Source organism: Harpia harpyja, chromosome 13 (genome assembly GCF_026419915.1).
Source record: "Harpia harpyja isolate bHarHar1 chromosome 13, bHarHar1 primary haplotype, whole genome shotgun sequence".
In the NCBI taxonomy this organism is placed as follows: domain Eukaryota; kingdom Metazoa; phylum Chordata; class Aves; order Accipitriformes; family Accipitridae; genus Harpia; species Harpia harpyja.
In genome coordinates, this window is record NC_068952.1 from 9,142,297 (window position 1) to 9,161,391 (window position 19,095).

The 19,095-nt window shown below is 43.0% G+C and overlaps 1 protein-coding gene across 1 annotated transcript in view; it reads right to left on the reverse strand.

Moving 5' to 3' along the window:
* The window catches only part of TGFB2 (transforming growth factor beta 2), a 65,968-nt gene that overhangs the window by 18,864 nt on the left and 28,009 nt on the right, over positions 1-19,095 (reverse strand). The window contains exon 2 of the mRNA XM_052806395.1: positions 3,835-3,998. Coding sequence (XP_052662355.1) covers positions 3,835-3,998 — 164 coding nt within the window. The remainder of the gene's footprint in view (positions 1-3,834; positions 3,999-19,095) is intronic.

Here is a 19,095-nt window from a genome sequence, read left to right on the forward strand (position 1 = left end):
CTTTATGATGTGTTAACAAAACAAGGCACCGCTTCCATAGGAAGTAATTATTACTTGTTATTGTTTGACCGTCTGTACATAATAAAAATACCTTAAGAACAATACCACAACGCTCTCTGAACGACGGCTTTTCACCCTGCGAGGGTTTCCACTCATCCAGCTTTGCGGTGGTGCCTATTTATTTTTTGGAATGCTTATTCATAAAAGACAAGCTTTTTTTTGAAGGGTGCAGGGACTTTATTCATAAATACAGAAGCACCTTAATAAAAGAAAGATGTGATGAAGTCTTCAAAGCAGGCAAGAAAACTGATGAACAAAGACATTCCCATAACAACTGAGCTTTATCTGATCAAATTCCAATAAAGCCTGCATTTGGCATAAATCTTTAAAAACATAGCAAGGGCCACTGGAGGATGCTAAAACTTGTTTGTTTAATATTATTCCTCCTCTCTCCCCCAAAAGTACTTTATCCTCTTAGTGTTTTCTGAAGTCTCGGTGCACACTGAGAAGCGCATCGAGCACATGTGGCGCAGTGGAAGGACGGGAGGAGAAGCGCGGGAGAGCGCTCCCTGCGTCTGAGGTCATGTTGCTTCTTTCCTTCCTGCCCTCCAGCTTCCCACTCTCCAACGTGCTGATGATCAGCAGCACCACCAGCAGATTAACCCTCACTTTTGGGCAGAGGAAACAACAGAAAAGATAGCGCCTTTAAAGAATTTAATTCTCTGTGGCTTCACCTAATCAGAGCCAAGAAGAGACAGAAGCTTTTATACCAGCCTTGTAACAGAAACTTAATTCCTCTTACTACTTCTAATAACTACTTCTATGAGTTTTTATTATTTTCCATCCTAAGACCACTTAATATGTGCACTGTGCTTCCCATCTGCACCGGAACACACAGATGTGGCTGACTAATCCCTAAATACCAAGAGAAGTATTCTGGGTGAAAACAGACATTAAAGAAACTGTTTCTGCTCTCAGGGATTACCACTCGCCCACTGGCTTCGCAGACGCATCCAGAGCACCTCCATGAGAATTAACCTCCAGGACCTACTGCCCGGAAAAACCTGGGGGACAGCAGGCCTGCAAACAGATCCACAACCACTCGCTCCCAGCATAAATACAAGAGGGTGCTCTCTGCTCCAACCATGCCTCTGAAGCGGGAACAGGGTCCTGCTGCTGCTGCGCTGGGGGCCGGGAGCGAGGGGCTACAGCCCGGACTCGCCACGCCAAGCAGCCCCAGACTGCCTTCCTGGAGTCAGTGCAAACAAGGGCTGCAGGAAAACACTAAGTCCTTTTCTGATGTGGTTTGGAAAAGGGAGCCAAGTATAGCCCGAGGAAAGCTTAGCTGAAAAGGTGCAGTCTTGCATTTCTCTTTTCATTTTAAGGGGTAGATCTGTAAGGTCAGAGGACCACACAAAGAAACAATCAGGAGGAGAAACAAAATATTTATATTCTGCTTGCTTATTTTTTCCGTTTACCCTGCACATCTGTCTCTAGCTGTTCCTAAAATAGTCCCTCAGAGTAACATCGTCCCTTCTGCACCAGTGGTATATATACTACTACTAAACTGCCACTGGACTAAATCAGAGAGCTCTTGCAGTGCAGTTAGGAGACTTGCATGTGTTCAGGGATGGCTACTTTCCCAGTGAACCACAACAAGAGAGCTCTCAGTCTCCAGAAGACTTCTGTCCCTCTCTTCCTGCTTGACTGAAAAAGATGAGGGGACACAGGAACAACCATTACCTGAAACTGCAGGTTCAAAAACCCTCATCAAGAAGATCTCCTCAGCAAAGCAAAACACTAGGCAACCTGAAACTTGGCAGGAGGAAAAAAAAAAACCCCTAATAATGAAACGTTGCTTATGCAAGATGAAAAACCACATTGTTCCTTCTGGGCACAACAGCCCTGGCAAGTCTAGCACATATCTCACAAGACAGGAAGCAGTGCTTATGCACGGAGGAGGAGTGGCGGCTGTACATGCCAACTCCACCAGCAATCTCCGCTGCAAGGCTTGCTCTCCATGCGTGGCTTTTCATGCTGGAAGCAAAGATACCCGAGTAAGTCTTCGGCCCTTACAGAATGTATTTGCCTCTCCCACTTCCACTGAAATGAGCATCTTCCTCATTCTCCCCTTTTACCTCCCATGTTTGTACCTTCATCCACTGCTAGACAACCCTATTTGCACTATCCATCTATCATTACACAGCCCTGGAGCTCCTCTAGCATCACTGTGGCACCAATGCCTCCTACCCATCCTTCCTCACCTTCAGCTCCTTAAGATTTTCTTCTTTCTAATCTCTAAAATTCATATACTAAGTTTTAGGATGCTTTCTATAGCACGGTCATACAATACATCATAGAATCATAGAATATCTCAAGTTGGAAGGGACCCACAAGGATCATGTTTCTCTCCTCTTCAATTTCTCCCTGCTTTTGCTTTTCCTGTTAAACACTGCACGCTAACCTCATGCGTTGTGATGGAGATTAGATGCAGTGGTATTTAGGGACTCTCATGCTCCTGCAGTAGATCTGCTGCCAATGAACTCACGCAGTTCAGACTGGCCATCACAGAGCTAAGATAATACCTCCACACAAGGTTTTGGGGAGAGCTGCATACAAGATTGCAAGAAGTAAGTATGAGCAAAGCAGGGGAAAAACAACCAACAGAAAAGGCTATAGGAGCTTGTAAGAAGTAAAGCAGAGAGAGGAACTAACAGGCAGCTTTTATCATTTTAATAGGTGCTCTGCAAGCGAAATGCACCAGAGACATCTTGCCTCTCTACAGGCCAAGCAGCAAAGTAACGTGCCTAAAATACGCCTGGCACACACACTCAGAGCTCGCTGCCTTTGGCTTGCCTGTTACTTGGTGGAGGAAAGACCTAATCCTACAATAACCTGCACTCATTATTCACCTAACACTTCACTCAATATGCCCCACCCAGCCTAAAAAAGAAACTGCCTCACTCACCAGCTATATATTTATCTAAAGGACCCAAGTACCTGCCCTGGATGCAGGTGCCAGTCATTTCTATGGGCACAGGCTTGCTGAAGTCAGGCTCTCTCAAATAAGCTCCAGCTGTTTCTCATCACAAGGAAAAATCCCAGCCAAGCAAAGGCACTTTTTTCTCTACCTCCGCTGAACCCTTTGTCTCCCATGTTCCTTAAACACGGAAAGGCAATGAACTGAGCTCAGGCAACCACAGCTGTACTCCTTTCAGGTGTCTGACTAACAGCTCTCAAAAGTAGAACAACAGAAAGCCCAGAGATGCCATCAACTCCTTTTAGGATGTCTGAACGGTGAGGTCAAGACAGAACATACAATCGTTTCAACAGGCTGGTGCGGCAGCGTCACAGGGACTTGTGTAATTCTCTGTGATGGCTGTTACATATAGACGACACCAGCGACTCTCATTAAAGATTCCTAGCCTTCAACAAATGACACGCTATTTAGTCAACTTTTCTGCCAGCCTGTCCTTTGGACGGAAGGCAGCCAGATCGCAGTCATGAAGCCAAGCACCCAGTGACCACCTGTGGACCTGAACTGCGTTCAACTGGGAATCACGCTCCTCCTATGTTTAAGCAATGTCTAAACAGTCCAGTGCGCAGAAAAGGGTGCTTCTTCTAGAAAAAGTTTGCTAGAAAAAGTTTGCACATTTCAGCTTCATATGATTTTGAATTAAGCCCTTTGTAGGAAAGGCACAGGAAATATGAGGCTACTTTGGAAAGACGGGACTCAACCGCTTCTCCCTGTGGTTTTTTCCACCTGCTAGATGGGTACAAGGCGGGTTTGCTGCAGAAAGATGGGGAGCTGATGCGTGCAAAGTGCCACCGTACCTGGTACAGCTCTATCCGCTGCTCCGAGACCCTCGCCTTCGAGTTCTGCAGGCGGAAGACCCTAAACTCAGCCTTCACCAAGTTGGAGGCATTTTTCTCCATCGCTGAGACGTCAAATCTGACGATTCGGAAGTAGAGGCTGTAATAGCTCGGTGGGATGGCATCTGCAAGAAGGCAGCGTGATTTTATTTTTTTGTAATGATAAAATACATTGTTCCTTCAAACAGTGTAATACAAGACAGCCTCAGTAAGGGGAAAATCTGTAGCATGATTCAGTTTCCAATGGTGAATTTAATATTATTAACAATTTAATAAAAAAACCCCCAAACAACCCCACATGTGTTTGATTATAGGAATACCATATTAACAGAGATTAACAACTATTTCCAACTCTATTTCAGGTCATGCATTTAAACCTCCCCTCTTTCAACATACTGGTGGAAAATCCCGGATTCTTATAAATTGGGAAAAAATCACAGCAGTTGGTATCTGGAAAATGCCTTCAGACTTGCACAGAGTTCACAGGGATCTGCTAAGACAACAAGTTACAGCAACTCATCTGATTCTGTATGTTCTCTGAAGCCCATTTCCCCTCAGAATATGGAGCATAAGTTAGCCAGCTTCAGTTTTTTTCACATTTAGTTATTAAAGGGTTTTATTGGAACAAAATATTCATTCTGATCATAGTGACAAGGGCAGGAAGAGAAGAGGAAGAAGAAAGGGAGGGAAAAGGCAAGCAGATAGTAGACATTATAAACAGAATCACATGAATTTTAACCACTTGGAAGCACTAAAAGCCATAAATGCAACCCCCCCCTCACTATGTATCGGGGAGAAAGCAGAAAAAAACAGAAAAATGGACTCAAGTCTTCGGTAACAGTGTTAAACATACCAGTTTAGGTTTCAAAACAGTCTCTTCCTCCTTCCCAGCTGTCAACCCTGACTGAGGCTAAGCAGCAAAGCACTTCTGCACAACCTGGGCTACCCTAAAGGGTTCAGCGATCATCTGAGGCCTTCCCACCCCGTCCCGGCCAGCAGCACCAAGAGAAACCGGCGCCGGCATCTCGACCACCCTCCCTGTGTGCCCGACACCCTCCTCGCCCTGCTGCCTGCCAAGGCTCTCCTCACGCTGCAGAGCCAAACTCAGAGAGGAGTCCAAGTGACTCAAAGGCGGCAAAAGACTCCGTTCAAACGCAGGGAAAGGTTTCCTCCTCTCTTACAGTGTGAAAACTGAAGTGGAGAGAGGAAAAAAGGGAAAGAAGAAGGTTGTATTTGGGGGGCGAGGGGGGGATTTTCAGCTGAGGAAGCAAAGCTCACAGGCCTCCCCGGGGCCATGCCAGCAGGAAGACTTCCGATAATAATTACAAAATGCAAAGTTTTCCCTCTAGTCACATAGCTCAGGATTTGTCATGCAGCGGCAGGAGATGACAGCCTCGACATTAGGGAGGTGAGCAGTTCAGCGCCTGTGAAAGACCCAGGCCTTGTCCGAAATCCCAGCGAGGCCTCCTGCTCCGCAGCCTCCCCTGGCTATCCAGGCATCTATCAACTGAATAAAGTACCTTCTTCTGGAAGATACCTAATTCTTAATAGATATAATACACACAAGTTGTCACTTCTGTGTAAAGAGATGGGAGAAGCCGAGTCCAGTACATTTACCTTTATTTCTAACTACTAATCATTAAAGATAGTTGGAATAAATCCTTAATGTTTATTCACATCAACAAGACATATTAATAACTTAAAGACCTTCTTCCAATTATTTAGTGTTTCTAGACTGGCTGCTATTACCAGAACTTCTGAGCAATGCAGCAGCTCCTGGCTACACAAGGCAACACCACTCGCAGTTACACATTTAATAACCGATTTGTTGTAGCTCTGAATAATTCTAAATTCAAACTGACTACAGAATAAATACCAAGTGCAAGTCAGCCACGGGAGGAATAAACCAAATTTATTCTGTCTTCACAAAATTCACAAACACACATCCTCTACATAATTGAGCCAAAATCTCTTTTTTAAAGATCAAAGGTAAAAACTCCTAAAAACAATCCTAGCGATGAGAATATCTTTGACAATAAAGAAATAATCTTGACCTCAACTGTAAATGTGTTACAAGTGAGAGATGACTCTCATGTTCTCAAAATACTTAAAAAAATCCTCTGAAAGAATACTTGCTAAAGCAGACTCTCAGTATGGCAAATGGGTAAGAGGTAAAATACAAACAGGAAGCCCCAGGCTTTCTTATGATCCCATTTAATTAAAGAAACAAAAAAAAGGTTCTCAAATTTTCACATCTGCCGTGCTCAAAAATAAACCCCAAAGCATCACGATCAGTATTCTTGCCTACCAGGCACATTGACAGAAAACTGCTACAATCTTATAGTGAGAACTCAAAGAAAAACAGATGTAAATTACCCCCGCACCAGAACTGCTCCTCTCTCCCATGGGCAACACATTAGCGCTGGTCTTCTTCAAAATACCAAATTAGGGTCTTCTGAGAAAAGCTTAACTTTATGCAACAATGATCTTAATTTTGATATGTTTTGCAAATTCTTATAAAAGCTACTCGGTTCAGAGATTATATCCTCATTTAAGAGAGACACAATATCTTCAACTTATTTTTCTGTTACAGGGAACTCCGAGACTACTACTGTTCTTCAGCCAAACCTAATCCTACTAGGAATATAATTTGGCATAATAGTATGTATATGTAAGATTGATGCTTCCAGGATGAGTTGTAAGTTGTCCTTCCCTGTCATTTATTTGAGGCATCAACCTACCATTTCATTCCCTGTGGACAAGCCAAACTAACAGCCAACCACTTGCCCTGGCACAGACAAACCCTGTCCATCTTGACTTTATTTCAGATCGAAAAGTCCTATTTAACTGTCAGTTTGATTTATATTTAGCTTCTAACTTATTTCTAGAACTTTCTTATGCTATATTTGTAGTCTTTATTTTCAGTTTCTGTATTTTCGATACTGTATATTACAAATTTGTGAATATGTATCTGAACGGATTTTCCTGAACCATTTGTGCATTTACATTTTTTCTCTCTTTCATACAGAAAGAAGATAGACAGAGAAGGAATACTCTTTCAGTGTGCATGTTTTTGTGTTTGCATATGTGCATTTGTATAGACAGCGAACAAGTATTTACCTTCTACTGGAAGGCAGACGTGGGACACCCACCATGAATAAGAATGAATTCTTGCTTTACAGAAGTTTCATCTCTCTTATAAGATAGTTTTATAACTTGCAAAAATCCACATAAGAAATTTGATTTCTTTATTCTATCATTCACGACAGTATCCATAGGAAGTCAATTCAGGAAAAGGCATTATTAATGGACAGCTGAAAAAAATAGGGTTTTTTACTAGCTGGAACCCTTCCTCTGAAAAAGAATGGCTGACTGCAGAATTGGGGTTTACGTGAAAATTAATCAAGACTGAGAATTGAGACTTGCAACTCTCTTTAAGGGAATGGAAAGAATTCTATGGAGTCTGCAAGGTTTGGGATTAGCCTTTAAGTGATCTCAGATGCTGCAATTTATCTCTCTTTGTGACTCCACCTTAACCTGACAGTTGTATCAATTCGGACTCAGTTGGATACCTCTGGACTCCCCTCTGGTTTTGGCCCAATGACTCCAGTAGACGCCAGGATGACTCTGACCAAGTTAGTCTGCAAACACAGTTACCCTGCTGTAGACTACACTCCTTAAGTATTCTTTGAACCATTATCATTAATGAGTGGAATTAAATCAGTATGTTTCCTGTAGCTAGGAAAACACAGATTTCTTTTGTTCTGGAGAGAGGTAATAGTAAATGCAATGAAAGATTCCATTTTTATCATCTTTAAATTATTAATTCAACCCTCAAAAAACTGAAGACTTCCAGCTGTAATAACCATAATCACAATCATCACAGTACAGTTGAGACAAGAGTTATAAACCACAGTTGGAGAAGGTGAAGGCAGCATCCCTCCTCCTCCCTCTAGTCTGCTGAACACCAAGCATCACAAGTTTAGCTTTTTTATTCTTTTTGGTTTTGTTTTTTCTTGAACAAGCTGAAACTTCATCAGCTGCTTTACACAGGACAGTCCAAACTGCCAGGTTAAAACGTATTCTGGTATGTGAGTGTTTAAGTGCATAAGGACACTGTGGTTTCTGTGCTTCTTACTGACTTTGTTCAATTTCCAGCATCCTCTAAGCTCCTGTGCCAGCAACTAGGACAGAAAGCAGCCCTGCTCTGACAAAGCAGAAAAGCACTGATGGGAGGGGTGCAGGAGACCTATCCCAAAATACTCAACAGTATGCAGTATTGCTCCGGGTTGGAGCATCGTCGACAGGAGAGACTGAACACATCCTCTGACCGACCATCCAAAACAGCACGTAGACCCCCAGGCATTGCTCCTGGGAGGAGAGCGAGATGGAGTCAAGCTCCCTTAAACCAAAAGTGGGAACGGAAGGAGTTTGTTTCATGCTGGAGATATTCCCCACATCAGGAATCTCCTGCATAAAAGGATGACACTTTTGCCTTCCACAGTTGTGTTTGATGAACTAAGCCCTGCATTTCCACAGCTTTCCTTGCAAGTACTGCGTGTACTGACATTTCAGGAGAAACAAAACACTCTGACACAGCTCTTCTGAGAGTTGTGCTTTCGTTCTGGCGAGGAAAAAGACCTAAATTCAATCGTATCCAAACGAGGCTTTTTTTCCCCTCTGAATTTTCATTTCTGCTATTGAAACAAAAAAATCAATTATATGCACAGCCCAAGTTAGGAAATGTAAACAACTTTTCTCTTCTTGTTGGAAGAGGCCAGACAGGCCGACTTCACACATACACCCACACTGGAAAGGCTGAGAGCTTCAATCTAATCCTTCCATCAAGGGCTTACAATAAATGCTCCAAAGATTTATTTTTATTCCCTTTTGTGTTTATTAAACTTTGGAGGGTTTCTTTTCCTTTTTCTTTTCTTTCTGGTGCTTTGCCCATTCTTTATTACGGCAGCTACAAAACATGGAGTGCCCTTTTCTTCTCGCCCTCTTTTTTTTTTTTTTTCCCCTCCTCTTTCTAACTGCAGTACATGAATGACCATGTAGTAGGCTTTGAAGCAGCACATGCAAATATTTATAAGAGTAGCTTGATTGTTATTAAATGCAGTTGTTATGCTTTCCACGCTCTGGCAAGCTTCCCTAACCCCTCTAACTATTAGGACCATTTAGGCTGTTTAGATTTCAGCTCACTGATAGCAAATCCTACATTTTTTTTGTAACGAGCAGCATAATGTGACATCGTTTCTCCCCCGTGTGAATTTTACTCTCTGCTCAGCATACGAGTTCCTGCCATGAGCCGGGTCAGGCTGCCTTTAAGGACATCCAGACGTGGTATGTGAAGCAGCATCCACAAGACTGCTGGAAGGATGGGCAGCTCGTCAGCTGTAATGGCACATCTTTCCAGCAGGATCCCATCCTTCCTCTCAGGCACACTTGGGTCACAAATCTTCTCCTCTTTTCCAGGGGAAAGTCTCTCCAAGAAATCAGAAACTTGTTTAATGCATCTGGGCTCCCAAAGCCCACAGATAATTACTCTGCTCACCCCTCCTGACCCTGACGTGACTGCAGAATCCTGCTGGAAACTGCCTCTCTGCATTGAAAGGGGGTATATAAATACAGTGAACCAAATTACAGAGGCCTACAGGTTATATTTGGACACTGGGATTGGCCCTCAGAGGTAGATCAGTTGTACATCAGCTTTCCATTAGCTCTGAAACTCTATCCTGCTATGACATTAAGTTATGAGTACATCCATTAGCTAATCAGTGCTCTTGGACAGAAATACTTGTGCTGCTCTCCACTCAGACATTGTTTCCAGCCTCTTGCAGCAAGGGTTCAAAGTCAGAGTACAAAAGCAGTGTAAGAGCCTTACTCCAGTATTCATTTTTACCTACAAAGCTGCCAATGAATTATTACCTTTATCTGTCATCAACCATCAGCTGTTGAGGAGGGTCACTGCACTGAAAGTCAGAAAAAAACCTGCTGGGAACACAGTGGATCAGGCTTTCAGCAAAGACCCAGTGGCTCTGGAGCAGCTCTTCTCGCAGAACAGGGTATGCATGCACCTACAGTGCAACGTTAAGACACAAGGCCTGTTATTGCACCTTTTTTGGTGAAGAACCCATGCCAGAAACTGGCCAGTGGGAATCTTCAGCTGATAGATAATTTATCCATGGCAAAGTGATGTGGATGGTTCACAATTCCACATTCCCCAATAACTTCAGTCTTGGTATTTACTGCACGCGGGTATGCCGACAACAAGAGAAACAGAGAGGCATATATAAAGGAAGACAGAGCTTTCTTCATCAGAAAGACAGACAGACAGAGAGCAGATTGGGGATCCAATTGCTGGATGACCCTTTTGAGCATCAGAACAACCCAAGACTGAAATCTGAAACCACTTCACTCTTTTACCACCAATGCTGACCCCTGGACCTGTCCCTGCAGTCATATGGGGAAGCCTCAATTAGAGCCCTGAGGTGATTCTCCTGGAGAAAACCCAAAGAAACAAAACCTCACTCCTACAGGTACTTTCCTTCACCAGTTACACTAACAGAAGCCAATTCTGAAGATGTTTTCTTATTTCAGTAACTTCTTATATTAGTTAACTTTTCCTTTCTTTGGAATGATGACACACAGAGCTCCTCATATGCAGCAGGGAATCCATACGTGTAATTATTATGCCATAATCTGGCTATGAACACTCAATAAATGTCACTAGCAGACTCTAGAGTGCTCAGATCAAAGACACTTGGCAGTGCTTACATAGCACAACTGCGTGGGTTATTTTTTCTACCTACACTGTCTCTGTAAAGCTCCACATGACCTAAAAATATACACCAGTGAAGGTCTAGGTGGGCATGGGTTTGGAAAAGAATAATTACATAATTACCAGATTTTGTGACATATTTTCCACTGTCGAACCATTTGCTAATCCTCTTTTAAAACACACCAAGATCTATGACAATATATGAAAAGTAAACAACCCCACGATGTCCTCCAGATTGAAGAGATAGGTACAATGAGGCAAATACGGAATTTTCTGAAGATATGTTTATGAAATTATGTGTTCCTTACTTAAAATCTGACAAGGGCCTTTGGTTCTGCTGCTACTTCCTCATTGCTTCACCAAGCCTGAATCAAAAGATGACTAGCCAAAGCTATGACCTCAATAGCACAGTGATATGGTAGTCTTGTTTCCAGTTACCCAAATAATTAATTCCTTCAAGGTATTCCTATTGCTCTGGAGTTTGATGGACTTTGACACTCTTACGTAATTGTCTTTTGTACTCTTGATTTCTGTAATGGTGAGAAACATCCTGCAGTCATCTTTGCGTCAAAATGCAACTGGCATAGTAAGGACACTGAGACAGTGTAATTAGCCACTAGAGAATCATAAGTTAAGTGAAATTTTAGGGTAAGTTCTCACAAAGACAAGTAGTAAAATAAAACTCAAATCATTGGTGTTGTCGTAGTAAAGCTGCTGTGTGGGATTCTTGGTACAAAACAAGTTAAGTCTTGGCTTTGTGGGACATTTTAGAGATGCAAAGAGAAGGGCATCTCATTACATACTCCCTAATTTGTGTCACTTCATCTCCACTAGCACATTGGAGCTGGATATGAGTCCTACATTGGGCATCAAACCCTGCCAAGAAAAGCTATCACTGCTGTTTTAAGGCTGTAACAATACAACCCATTTTAAACTTTCTTCTTTTTTGTTGTTGTAATTGATCTCCCTGGGCTGGGCCAAATCATGTTGCCAGTTCAACCTCAACTGTATTTACATGCTGCAGCTGAAACTGACTTTGGATGTTCCTTAATTTGGTCTGGAGATCATTGTAAGAAGGGCTGTAGTTTTCCTGTACCACTGAACTGTCTGATTTAAGTAAATCTTATCAGCCAGAAAGCCCTCATTTAAATCCTTTTTTCCACTGGACTTTCCCTCTCTGCCATCCTTTCACAATTATTCTCATGAAGCTACCAGTCTTTGTAGGGTCAGTGCAAAACACTGTTTAGCCTGAAAAAATCCATACTAACACCAGCTAGAAAGAAGGAAGACAAAATACCTGTTTTGAACAATCAGCTATGGCTTCTTCTTTCCTCCCTCTCCTGCAGGTACCATATGAAGGAGAACTGCTGGGCCAACATCACATACGTTTGTTCACCTCCTATGAGGTGCAACACCAACAACCAATAAGTCTGGGCTATGACAGATCCCCCAAATGAACCCTTCTTGCAAAAAGGTTTGCAGCTATTCCATCACCCAAAAGGCAAAGGAGAGTAAAATTTAACACCAAAGAGAAAAATTGCAGGAGCATTCTGCTTTATCTGAGATGATCAAAAGCCTCAAAGTCCATGTGATCATTCTCCTGTGAACAACAGAGAGGCAGAGGCGTTACTGCCTCATACATTCCTGCTGCAACGGGACGGAGATTTCATGTGGGCACAGGCTCCCACAGACAGACCCAGCTTCCCTTCCCAGACCATGCTGTGAATGCTAATGTAGAGCAAGCACAAAGGGTTTAACCTCTTTTGTGCTTTAAGCCAGGCTTTAAAGACTAGACCGTATTTTCAAGTATTTAGCACCCAGTATTTTGAGGCTTTTTTTTGTTGTTGTTGGTTTTTTAATTTTTTCAAATGTCCCTAGAATGAAGTCTTCCAACTGGATGTTTCTGGCTTGATTTTCAAAGAGCCTAACTGTTCTTGTGATCTTCTGAACATCAGTTTTGGGTTTTGGCACTGAAATGGAGCTGGATCTCTCTTGGCCAGCTAGCCCCAGCTGTGGGTGCTGACACTTACAGAAAACCTTCACCTTAAATCTTGCCTCCTCACCTTGCCCAAAAACCTAAAGCCAAAATTCTCTGTCAGTCTCTGCGAGCTGGAATGTAGCCACATATGTAGAAAATATCAATGATTAAAAAAATTCAAAAACATATCTGCAGGATTAGAGGCCAAGTCACTTAGCTACACAGAAAACCCCAAAATCTACCAAAAAAGCAGGAAAGTCAGAAAAACCCCCTATGCATCTTTCCTCTCCCACCCTTTCTTTTGATATTGCGTATCATCTGCAGCCTTCATCTAACTGGTCCATACAGTACTGGTCCACTGGTCAGTGCTGGGTGTCAGTGTCATCAGCTCCTATGTTTTCCTTGACTGGACAATTAAAGAACAAATACCCCACAAAAGTGCCGTGCTGCAAGAGCAGAGGCAGCAAGAACCAACCAGTGTGTGTGATGAAAAACCAATGCTCATAGAATAACCTTCTTTAGGGACAGGCTGTAAGCACTGTGGTGTATTGCCTGAGCAATGCTAGTGTAACCTTCTCTCTACACCTTCCCTGTCCCCCATCACTACTCACTTGCAAAGATTAGAAAATCTGAATGTGTTTCAGGAAAGGGAGAAAAATACTTAAGAAAAACATACACAGTCCTTCCAGACAAGCTACACAATTTAGTTTGGAGGAAATCAGTTGCCTGTGCAGGCTGTCCTTAACAAAAAGACAACACTTGTGGAGCGTATAGGAAGACACCTGAAAGTAAGGAGTACAGACTGCGTGCATGAGTTTACATCTTCAAAAGTATGATATGGTAAATCAGCACAGAGACTGCAAAAACTTGTGTTATTACCACTTCACAGCCACAGGGCAGTGCTGAGGCAATTACAAGCCACAATCCTGGTCCTTTACAAACTCCCCTGTCCTGAGAGTGTGTTCTGTTGAATAAGACTGAATTCCTCTAAGAAAGTACACTTTTCTTTTGCAACTCTGAAGAAAGCGAGGACTGCCCAGAAGACCACTTCTGCTATAAAACAAAATGCTCTGAGTATTAACTTATAGAAGAGTCAGACTGAGGACTAAGCCTTGAATCAACTGCCCGGATCCAAACCTCTGAAGCTGGAGGAGGATCAAAAGCCAGCTGAAATCACTGAAACCTTTGGCTAAAATGAAAAGGGGAAGCTGTTCAGTCCCTTTCAGGAAAACAAAAACAAAACTCCAACCCAGGCAGACTTGGTGTGCCTAGTGCCAAATACTCCTATTTCTTAAAAAGGAGTGTGGAGTCCCTCCCAGGGGATGGCCCCTCTTGGGACAAAGCAGCATGCCTAGCACAGCCTCACGCCTGATCTTTCTCTCCCAGCAAGAAAGGCTATTTGCTTATTTGCAAAAACTGGAGTAACTGGAAACAGGGGTAAACTAGCACCTCGCATGGCAACACCTGCGAGTCCCCCTCAGGTGCATGGTGCTCAGTGGACACTTTCTGCCCCTGACTTTACAACTGCTTGAAGATGGATCTCCTGAAGAAAAATTCCCTCACGTGAACTCACCAGACTCTCCTCTCTGCTTGCCTTTAAAACTTTCCAGGCTATTGGCTTGTTTTCCCTCATCCATGCTGAAATGCAGGCGCTGGATAATGCGAACAATACTGATGGATCACGAGAGCTATTTTCAGGTCTAAATTTTGAGCTGTTGAGCAATGCTTAATTGGAGTAACCTAATTACTCGGGGGTATTCTGGAGAGCAGCAAATTCTGTTTTTTCCATTCTGGACCATCTTTCAGCATATACAAATCTCCACACATTTTAGAAAGTCTGAAAGGTCTGACCTCAATTCTCCTCTTCTCAAAGTCCTATTTACACATCACCTGTCACGCAAAGGAGCCAAGAAGGAACGTAAATACAAACCATACTGCTATCTTTGTTTCTCAACAAAGAAATCTTAATCTTGTGGCAGGTTAAAACATACGGGATAAAGAAAGAGCACAACAGCTCACTCGCTCTCAAACATAATCCTCCTATAATCTCACCTCTGCTTATGCAACACTACAGTTTTAATAGTGAAAGAGAAAAACGCATCTTCAGATGTGTCCCTTGCTCCTGGGTTGGATGCCATCATAGCAAGCCCACGACCATGCATTCATTCCCAACAGGAGCTGACAGATCCTTTTCTGCTGGGAAGACATGCGACAAGCCAACAGGAAAGCTGCTGTGTCCGTCAACAGGCATTAGAACAAGTTATAGAGTTACCAAAGCCCCTCTGAAACCTGAGTGAAGTTTTGGTCCCATTGAAGTCACCGACAAAACATTCCCATTGCTTTCAAAATGGCCAGGAATTTATCCCCACACTTGTAAGCACAGAGAGGATTTTCAGCACAAGAAAACCGTCTCCAGCCTCTCTGCCTCCTGTTATCCGTGAATTTAGTTTGCCAACAAAAGGTCCTTCAGCTTTCAGCAGTTATTTTGTGAACATTCAGGGAAGAACAACTCCTTTCAAATCCACATCAGGATCCTTTGAATGAAATCCCAGGTTATCATGTATCACCACTGAAATCAAATATGTAAATAGATGTGTGTTGTGTTTGGAAACTTCTCAGGTATGTACTTTGCTATTCTGCCTACAGTGGAATGTAAGAAAAATACTCCTAGTGTCTTTCATCTCTCTCCATGAAGGGCTGCTCCTCTTTCAGCTAGGAATCATAAGCAATAATTGCAAGTACAATTGCCTATCAGAGGAGAGGAGAGGCGAGGAGAAAGGAAGAGAAGAAAAAAGAGAAGAGAAGAAAAAAGAGAAGAGAAGAAAAAAGAGAAGAGAGAAAAGAGAGAAAAGAGAGAAGAAAGAAGAAGGAGAAGAGGGGGCAAAAAGAAAAAACCTCACCAGGCAACACAAACCTTTCTCAACGGCAAAGTAAGACCTGACTCACTGGCACTGTTCAGCTGAGTTTTTATGGCTGCAATGACCTCAGTGACTTAAAACAGATCAGACATTCGCAAGACTGACCAACAGTTTTCCTCGTAACAAAGACCTTTTTTCTTTCATTTCCCAACCTTCTTCTGGCTGCATGCTACTGAAGTGATCTGATTCTGAAGATATCTTCAGAAGCAGTCTGTAACAAGGGACCTCTCCACTGGCGGGCTGAAGAGGCAGGCATGATCACAAGTCCAGCTGTATTACTTGTATTGCTTTACACAGAGACGTTGGGATGCTGACTGCAGTGCCTAAAAACCCCTAAGCAGTCATCATACCCCCAAAACCCAAGTAACCTTGAATAATTTTTATCTAAGAAAACATTTTACCTTCTCAACAGCAGATTAGGTGTAAGGTTAGTTGTATGTCCATGTGTTTGAGAAAGTCTATGTATGTTTATTATTTCTTTAAAATCCTTCCTCTTCCTGGCACCTTCCTCATGAATTTCAATTGCACTGACAGCCCAGCCAGCAGGATTAAAACTGGCCTCATGGTGTTATCTCAGTGCCAATTTCCTAATGAGCTATATTTAAAAAATATAAATTGTGCAGACATACTTTTATTGAATCCATCAGACTCACCAAAAAAAAATTACTTCTGTTATAAATCTATTCTTCCCATCAGCACACAAGACGAGCTTGGCATGCCTGCACACAGCTGCGCATGCGCCGCATCTCTCCCTCCTCCCAGCTCCAGTGTTTCTGCAGGCACCAAAGCTGAGGTGACGGCTGGGACGGAGGCATCCTGCAACCCCGGCAGGACCTGCCGCCCATGGGCAGGACTTCCCTGTGCCCACGTGTGCTGCGCAAGTTGGGCGAAGAAAGTGGTGCTCCTGCAGCAACGCCAAAGGCAGAGAAGGCAGCCAGCCCACAGGGTCAGGCGACTGGTGAGAGCCACAGGACAGCGGTCCTGCAGGGACAACCCGCATTAGGTCCCCCCAGACTTGGGGACCAGGGTGGTCTTTTTGGGACCCCAGAAGGCAGCTCCGGTGAGGACTGTGATTAAGCCTGATCCTTGGATCAGAGCACAGGCATACACTTTCAATGCTAGAAATCAGGCTAGTATGTGTATAAGGCTAACCTCTCCAAGGAAACGGACTTATTACTTCTTTTAAAGTAAGCTGTGGTTACCCGTCATACATCTACGTCTGTAAAATTAGGCCATTCACTAAACGTCAGTTCGGTACAGCTTGCACTCTGACAGCAAACACAGTCATCACAGGCTCCGACTTGTGCCTTTAGTGCTGGATGACTTGAGCTGTGTTCTAAGCCCATGAATACGCATCTGCATTTTAATTTTCCATGTAGAAGGGCTTCTAATCGCAACTATTGTTATGAAATCCAATAGGATGGCTGGAAATCCCTTGGATATATCCTGAGGATTATACACTGCCACGGCGACGCAACACTATACAAAAATCTACTTTACAAAAAATGTACCACTGCAGAACAAAGCTGCACTGGAGAGAAAAAAACACAACTGGAAAACATTTTGAATTATTTAAAGAACTAAGAAAACTTTCCCCAAATCCAATTTTCTCCAACAGTGTCACAACAACCACAAAGCCGTCATACATGACAAACTCAGTGGTGTTGAAATCAAGGAAATGGCAGTGAAAAGACATTCTCAGGCTATTTCACAATTCAGTTTAAGCTGTTCATACTGCTGTGTTTATGTGTCTCTCTACCTTAGCACAGAATAATCCAAACATCATTTCTCTTGTTTTCAAGTCAAACATTTTACTTCCCCTCTTATTCATCTGCAGGGTGGTTCAACCAACTGGAAGTGAATGTATGCCTACCACTCCGCTTCAGAGAAACAGCATAGGCATTGGCTTCACTTTAAACACAATCCTGCTGAAGTCATCCTATGAGCTTTCCTATGCAGCCAAAACTTAGAAGCTTTCCTGCCTCAGAGCCCCTAGCTGGGAGGGAGAATGGGACGAATCCAGTCCTCATGAAACTCCTCAGACTAAGGAGAGCTCACAGGACCAAATCCTTCATGCACCGCACACTTGCAATGTGATTTTTGTTACTGCTTTCCCAAACTACCCAAACCTGTGTTTTGGAGAGGGCTCCTCTGTGCAGGAGCAATAGTGGGCGATAGCTTTCATGCCTATGCTGTTAGTGGCCTTCCAGTTCAAACTCCTGGTGACAGAGATGAAAACGAGTGTCAACTTTCTGTGAGCATGCAGAGATTTACCTGCTAGGCTGAGCTCATCCTGTTCATCTCAAACTGGCTGAAGGACAGCCACCTGCCACTAATGCTCTCCAGGCCTCCCCAGCCTAGATTAAATTCCAGTCTAGATAGAGCCATCCAGTCTCCCCAAAAACCTTTTCTTTTTAAAATTGGAAGAGAGTACAGTTTTAACTGGCAGAAGTTGGTTAACGTAGATCCCTTGCACAGAGATCAAATTAAATACTGCATCCCACAGAACCCAGTAGGGCAGCGGTCTTTGCTCTGTCATGGATGACTGTACTGCATAAGAGTATACTATAAACAGCGCTCTAAGTTGCTTTTCCTGTTAACATGGACCTAGAAGGAGTAGGGTCCTACTGCCGCAGGTCTGGAGCACAAAGTACTGTCTGTTACCTATGGCTGCAGACTACCGCACATAAGGCGATGCACCTTTGAACTGCTGTCTCCTGAACAAACCATGAACTATCCTTTTCCTCCCTCTGTCTACATACTTATACAGCCCTATGACCACAGTTTTTAAGTGTACATCTATCACTCATCACAGTTGGTAGTAGCTCTTTTACTTTTGCTGCCTCATCTCAGTTGGAGCTCTCCCATCATTTCATTCCTTTAAACCACTCAGCCATTTCCCCTCTTCAATTAGTCCCTTAAAACTTTCCTTCCTCTTAAGCTTATGATTATTCTTTCATTAGAGCATTTTATGGTGCCCTCTAAGGAAAACAAAATGAAATACCCTTCGCCCCACCCCAATTACACTGTCACGTTCTGTGCAGTAGAATAATGTGCAACTTGTAAGAAACTGAGCCAATACACAGATTGATAATGAAGGTAACACCATCAAGTTTCACTCTCTTCTGGAAGGGGAAGAGAGTAAAATTGAATATACAGTCATAAAATATATGAAATTAAATAGGCCTCTGCAAATGAAAGTTGCCTGTGAAAATACTTTCCAGGTCTATGGTTTTAATTACTACATAAATGAATGGAAAACAGGATTAAGGAATTTGCACAATTGTTACACATCATATTTGGAATCGTAGCATTTTTTTCAGCTACAATAGCATGAAGGCATAATCCAATAAAGTCCAACTGAACTGGATCCAGCTTCTCCCTGATATTTTGGTTTGGTAGACAAGAATCTGAAATCGTTCTCCAGCAGCGCTCACATGGGACTGAAACATGCAATATCGGGGTGATTTTGCAAAGCTTCCTCATTTCTTCTCAGGCTTTGGACTTTATGATTTGCACAGATTAAAAATGTTTATGAGTTC